The 7,400-nt window shown below is 35.0% G+C and overlaps 1 protein-coding gene across 2 annotated transcripts in view; it reads left to right on the top strand.

The window, feature by feature from the left end:
• Positions 1-6,615, top strand: part of LOC107291073 (cytochrome c oxidase assembly protein COX16 homolog, mitochondrial) — a 24,304-nt gene extending 17,689 nt beyond the window's left edge. For both annotated transcript variants that reach the window (XM_015820030.1, XM_015820031.1), the window contains 2 exons: positions 2,299-2,361; positions 6,078-6,615. In XM_015820030.1, the coding sequence (XP_015675516.1) occupies positions 2,299-2,361; positions 6,078-6,170 (156 nt within the window). In that variant the 3' untranslated portion in view covers positions 6,171-6,615. The remainder of the gene's footprint in view (positions 1-2,298; positions 2,362-6,077) is intronic.
• The last annotated feature ends 785 nt before the right edge of the window (positions 6,616-7,400 follow it).

Below are 7,400 nucleotides of genomic sequence, written 5' to 3'. Positions count from 1 at the left end.
TTTTTGTGCTTCAAAGTTTATTCCTTCTGCATGGTCACAGCTTTCTTTAACCTCTTCTTGGTGTCAGCCATACCTTCATTTCTCTTTCCTCTCTTCAAAGCAAGCTTGTTTACCCTTTTTGCTTATTGTAGTGCAATTTTCTGAATTTCAAACTTTTTCTTCTGTTGTATAGGATGTATCCTTGTATCTTTCTATACATCTATCTCATGTTTTTTACAATTTTGCATCTTGTTCTTCAATAGCTTTTCATTACAGTATTTTCTGCCTTGTAGAAGGTTGATTTTATTTTTACTATTGATTTGGACCATGTTAACTGTCTTCTTTCTTCCCAAAGCTTATGTCACTCCATTTGGGAATCTTGACTGTAGTCAGAGAGAGGAAATGAATCTTAAGTACCAGAGCCATTGTGATTTAACTATTCATGAGGTTTTCTTCTTTATTCATTTATTAAATGTGTTTGCCACCCATCTTGCCTCGCGGCAACTCTGGGCAGCTTATAAAATTGAAAAAGATAAAACCATATTTTTTTTTTCTAAAAACAATAAAAATAGAATTACACTCAAAGTAACACTGCAATTAAAAGAGGTCCGTTTAACAATTCTGTGAGATTAATTAGCCTGAGAGAGGTTGACTGGTCCCAGGTCACTCAGCGATCCTTACAACAAGTAGAATTTAACCTGGGCTGCTCTATATGATCTTTGTTACCATTACACCATTTTGGCTGCAAAGAATCCATTTAACCTATTGCTCTTCTGCAACAACAGCTAATTGTCTGCTTCATGGAAGTTTACCAACAAGGCTAAAAAGTTCCCAGGATCCAGTTTTTGCACTTGAAAACTATTGTGGCGGGTTACTTAGAGTGTTTATGTCCTATAAATTAAGCTAACCCAAGCTTGCTTTTCTGTGGGCAAGAGAACCTCATTGTTCTTCCAGTTTTAAACTTGCCTTAAATCAAGAATTAGCTCCTCAGCTCTTCCAACTATATACCATTAGAACTGCTCATTTCAGAATTCAGTTCCATATCTTTGTTCACACAGTGTTGGTAATAGTCATCACAATGATATTTTATATAGACATTTTTTTCTGTTTAGTGAAAAAATCCTTGTTTTTCTCTTCTCTTCTCTTCTTTTCTCTTCTCTACTTTTCCCTTCCCTTCCCTTCCCTTCCCTTCCCTTCCCCTTCCCTTCCCTTCCCTTCCCTTCCCTTCCCTTCTCTTCTCTTCTCTTCTCTTCTCTTCTCTTCTCTTCTCACAGCCTGTCATAATAGCACAGCTAAAATTCATCTGAAAATAAAACTGGCTAACTAGAGGGTGGGTTATGATAACAGGTGACATGAGCATGTCTTTCTGTTGTAATTGTTTGAACAAGTGACCTTTCTGATAATGTAGCTGAAATAATACATTGGGGCAGACTTAAATATTTTATGGGGCCCACCTTAGCTACGCCAGAATGAACAAAACGTAAGAAATAGATAAATTAGTTTTAAAAAAATAAATTGCACTATAGGCTACTCTCAGAATGGCAAACTAAAAGGAGAGGGAGAACACGTTTTTGATAATTACATTCAAACATCCTATCTGTATGACAAAAGCACCCCCATGTACTTTCTTTGTACTGATCTTCACTTTGCATTCAATCTCAAATACTTCACTGTTGATCCTATGTCTTACTAGTCCTTCCCCCCCCCCCCCCGTACTTCTAGAATTTCTTATCACTTTAAAAGCATTACAGCTGGCATGCAAAATTTGTTCAATCAATTCAGTATTNCCCTCCCCCCCCCCCCCCGTACTTCTAGAATTTCTTATCACTTTAAAAGCATTACAGCTGGCATGCAAAATTTGTTCAATCAATTCAGTATTTTTTTTGAGAACCCAATGTCTTAATATATACTATAGTTAACTTCTGGCAGTTGAATTTCTCTTCAATTTACCAGCATTCCAGCATGCAAAAAAACCCCTTGGATAATGAGTTTGTAAATATGATCAGTCTTGAGACATTGAATTTTAATGAGGCTTCTGCAATCTGGAGCTATTTATTTTGTGATTGCTATTGGACTAAACAAAGAGGGGTTCAGGGAACAGTTTTACCTATAAAAATAAATAAACCTGAACTTCCTTTGAGATTTATTCCAACTTTCCATTTTATGAATAGAAATTAATATGAAAGATTATCAATAATCTTTCCTTTTCTCTATACAGGGAAGTATGTGGTATTTGAAGGTGCGGGGAAATTACAGTCCTTCATAGGTTATGTTTTCTTTGTGATTAGAAGTATTTGATTGCTATATTTTATTAATCAGATGGATCCAGAATTGGAAAAAAGGCTCAAAAAGAGTAAGGTGACACTGGAACAGGAATATGAGGTATGATATTGGTATATTTACTTTACTATATGGCTACTTGGTTATAATATACATTCTACCCATGTCTAAAGTTAAATGAACTTTAACTTTGATTCACAGGGATCCGGCAAAAACAAATTGCTTTGAAAATTCAAAGCTTTGTTGGATGCAACCCCCATTTTTCATGTTCATACAGTGCTGCAAACACAGTTTTACAGTTAAGAAAAGCTGCAGATCTAATTAGGATGTGCAGGTATCTGTGTTGCTCTTTAAGATAGGATGGCTAATTGCAAATAGGTGTTATTGTTTAGTGATACAGACTATTAATCTATCAGCCCCTTAGACCAGCTGTACAATTCTAGCCTCATTTGGTGCCCACCATTAAAATGTATACCAGATTTTGGAACTCCCAAATCAAACGGATTCACATATTATTTAAATAGACAGAAATCCTATTCCAAATTAAATTTTATATATAGGTGTAATCCAATCTGTAGGAATAGCAAAATGCTCCAGTAAAAAGCTGTGGTGGCGCAGTGGTTAGAATGCAGTATTGCAGGCTAATTCTGCCAACTGTCAGTAGTTCAATTCTCACCGGCTCAAGGTTGACTCAGCCTTCCATCCTTCCGAGATCGATAAAATGAAGACCCGTATTGTTGGAGGCAATATGCTGACTCTGTAAACTGCTATGAGAGGGCTGTAAAGCACTGTGAAGCGGTATATAAGTCTGCTATTGCTAATTATAAAACTCAAACTCAAAAATGATACTTTTTTTTACATTCTTCAGGCGAATTAATTCAATACTGCTGATTACCCAGTCAGCAAAAGAATCCTGCTCCTTAATTCATTTTTAACAAAAATAATGTAAAACAAATATCCCCACTGGTAAGATGGGAAGCAAGGAAAACAATAGCAAAACTGGGTTACAGTGGATTAAGTGGTATATGCACTTTCATTTGCACTAATGAAGTATATCTCCTAGCTTTTAGACAGAAGATGGTGGTGACAGACAAAGATGGAATATTCACTATCATAAATTTTTAATCTGGTCCTCTGTAGAAGCTAAAAGAAAATCTCAGGCACCTCTTTCTACCCAATAAAATTTAATAGCTTTTCAGTATCTCTAGCCGATACACTTATTTCATTGTCTCTAGGCTGCTGGATGGAGGAGGGGCGATGGGAATTCAGGGTCACTCTCCTTAAAGATCATGAATTGGAATGGACAGAAATAAGCAATGGCTTTACATAAATTTATCAGTTTTACAGTATTTATCAGTCCAACTTGAAATTGTTGTACTGGGCAGAGTATCACATCAATAGAAAGAAAACCAAAATCTATTAGTGTCTAAACCCAAAAATAATCATAACATCAAAAATAAACCCAAGATAGGTACTCACAGTCAGTCAAATGACCAAAGAGGAAAGAACAGAATATCTGTTCCCATATGAACTCTCCTAATTTTAGATATGCTAATGTTTCTCTATTTTAAGACCTTAGACAATGGTGACTGGACAATTGGTGAATTGTTATGGCATTGAATTTTATTGACATACTTTATTTTAATGCTGTAATCCATTTTGTATCTTTGAAAAACATAATAAAATTATTATTTTTGATGTGTCTAACACTATGTGGGAAACTCATATAAATTAAACCTCTGCTTTTTCTGTCTCGCTCTTTGTGTATATGTATATCTAAATACACACACAAAAAAAAGTCTCTAATTTTTCCAATAGTTCTAGAGGTAGGAAAGCAGTATGGAAGTATTTTTTTTAATTGAAATACACAAGCTTAGCAAGGTGCCCTGTCTAAATCAGATTGCACTTCAGATGTTTGAAGGATAATAATGATGCAACAGTAACATAATGTTCTAATTTGGAACATAATGATATAATTTGAAAGCTGGGAGTGTTGTGTCTAATCTATTAATTTTGGGTATCCAGACGCAAGTGAATTTCTAGCTGATAATATACAATCAAACATTCCCATTTCACTCTCCCTGAGTTTTAAAAATATGTTTTATTGCCTATTTCAAAGCTCCACAAAATGTTTCAACCTTCTTTCACAATCCTGAATGAATCAGTTGCATTATTTTTGTTAGCTAAGATGTCCATACTGCCCACTCCTGACTCTAATAAAATGAGATGCTACTCTGAGTTGAGATGAATACATTATGTTGTCATTTGTATTTTAAAAAAATCTTGCATTTTTCAGTGGTGATGAATTCGGATAACGAACCACTTAGCAGTCTCTTATTTTTCATGTATTAGAGATTCCCTAGTATTACCTAGATTTGAGCTAGGAATTTCATTTTGTTGATCTGAGAGCTGAAGAAATAATTTGTTTTAGACTGGTGGATCATGTTCAGAAGAGAATGTTTTCACACATTTCCTTCCCTTCCTTTTCCACCCCACAAAACACACTATTTTAGATAAAAGGTGTTTAGAACTACTTTAGAATGGGAGATGCTTCTTAGAACAAGGGGAGGGGTACTGCTTTTTGCTTTCTATGCAGATTCTACCTTCTCTAGAAATTGTAATAAGATAATAACAGTTTTTGAGCACAAGGAGCCAGATGGAAATTAATGATTCCTACTATAACCGTCTAACCCAAGAATCCCAATTTTTTACCTTAGCTACAGAGAAAAAGTGTGATTGTGCTGAGGTATCATTTTATTTGAATTCATGTTTGGAAAATTGCCTTACTATTTATCTCTATAATCTTTTATAATCATAGCTAAGTTTGCATAATGCCTTAACCATCTCCACAAACTAGCTGATCATTATTTTAGATTATAGTTGGTCACATAATCATACAAATGTTTAGACTGGATTTGGCATTTTTGTCCACCTAGCAAGTCCTTCAGAAGTATCTGGAATAGGCAGATGTTGCTGTTTAATAATATTAAAGGAAATGTCACAGGATGTAAGGTGTCTCAAGTAAACCCGCCATTTGCAAATGACTAAGGGTGATTTTATCAATGCTGATGGTGTTTAAGTCCAGATATTTTGGAATTGCACCCAAGACACCTATTATTATTGTGACTATCTTTGCTTTGTTTTGCCACAGTCATTCTTCCTCTGTTTGCAAGTATTATTATATACTGCCAGTTCTTTGCATAATGTTGGCATTCACCCGCATTAAGTTCTTCGCAAGAACTTAGGATATCATAATGTATTGGCGTAATATATGTGCCGATGTATGCAGTATGGTCTTTTATAATTGACAGGTGGAAATTTTGTCAATGGGCAGATTTTCTAAGTGCTGTCCAAGATTTTTTGGTATGGCACCCAGTGGCCAGTTTATACCTTTGTCTTTCAACTTTGAATAGTATTATTCAATAATAGGTTAAATCTACATCTATTATTATTCAACATTAGGTTAAGTGTACATCAACATTAGGTTAAATTTATTTAACATATTATTTAACAAAGTAATTATTATGTAATATTGTTGTTGTGGTTTGTCAGCCAGATATTTAGACTGGATTTGGCATTTTCATGCACCTATTGAATCCTTCCCAAGGACCTGGGATGTTATGCATTGTATGAGCCCTCGTGGCTCATTGTTCAGTATGTTGTGTGAAGCCAGAAAATGGGGTTAACTCAATTAATTAATGATGCTTTTAATTTGTTGTGTGAACACTTCCCATTGAATAGCATTTATATTGTAGAAATCGGCAAATAAACAACATTTTTATGTTATGATTTCCCCTCTCCCTTTCTTTTATCTACAGAAAATGAAAAATGCCTCATTTGATGACTGGAAGAACATCAGAGGGCCCCGCCCGTGGGAAGAGACTGGATCTGATCAAGAGAAGCAGCAGTAGCAGTAAAGTGTTGCCTAAAAGCCAACCTTACTAATTAACTAGTTGTGCTCTTGAACTGTATCCTGTAAGATGAATACAATGGGTGAATTAATAGAATCGACTACTAAGAATATGGCTGTGTTTGACATGGCTAAGCAGAAGCCTTATAAGTAAACATTTTGAACTTTGCAGTGGTTATTGATAATGCTAGTCAAATAAATTTAGATAAGAATTTAATTAAAAACATTTTATTAGACTTCTTCTTAATGACTTGAAAGGTAAAATATTGTCGTAAATGTAGGCTGTGTCCTACATTTAGTTTCAGACATTTACATTTTTATTAGATTTGTGTTATTAGGACATTTTGTTCCATCCATATCCATATCCATTTATGTTTGCAATTCTTTCTAACTTTTGTTCGCAACTTTACTTAATAGATGTAATTAAAATATGGTTTCTTGAGGAACTCACATTAACTTCACTTTTTCTAACATACTTTGTTCATGAGAGTCTCTAAAGGTAAATTAAGTGATGCTCAATTTTTCTCATTCTGCTGTTCATCTGTCCTAAAGAGAAGAAGCATTTCATAGGCAAATCCAATTCTAAGAGTTGTCCGAGGCATGTCCTAAGAATTCACTCCAACTTGAGGCATGTAATCAAAATAACTGCTAACCATAATGATTTCCAGTTCTGAGTGCCAGTTTTGTGTAATTGTTAAAGCGTCAGGCTAGAAACCAGGAGACCATGTGTTTTAGTCCCACTTTAAGAATAAAGCAGGCTGGGTGACTTTGGACCAGTTCCTTTGTCTTATCTCTAGAAAGGAGGCAATAGCAAACCATTATTGAAAAACCTTGCCACATAAACCTCAGGGAGTTGTCCAGGCAGTCTCTGAGAATCGGATATGATTGAACCAAAAGAAAAAAGTTTTACATGTTCTCATCAGGGTCAGTTTAAGGGCTCATAATGTATGCAGCTGCATTGGGATTCCCCCACACACACACACTCCAAGCAGAGCATTATTGTATGCTGAAGTAAGCAAAGTATGAACAAAGATGAAGAAGTTGTAGCTACCTGCCTTCATCGCCTGTCTTGAATGTCTTGTGTTCATCTCATGTGTCTCTTATAGGCAAGTTATATCTTGTTTTAATTTTTTTTTTCAAATAATGAATTGTTTTCCTCTCTTGAGGAATATTTGCTCCATTTATATTCCAGGTTAAGATTTGTAACCCATAATCAAGTCAATAACGCAGA

Source organism: Protobothrops mucrosquamatus, unplaced genomic scaffold (assembly GCF_001527695.2).
Source record: "Protobothrops mucrosquamatus isolate PMUCROS unplaced genomic scaffold, P.Mucros_1.0 scaffold1044, whole genome shotgun sequence".
Lineage (NCBI taxonomy): Eukaryota > Metazoa > Chordata > Lepidosauria > Squamata > Viperidae > Protobothrops > Protobothrops mucrosquamatus.
The sequence above is the reverse complement of the archived record's forward strand: the minus strand, read 5'-3'. Positions and strand labels throughout refer to the sequence as shown.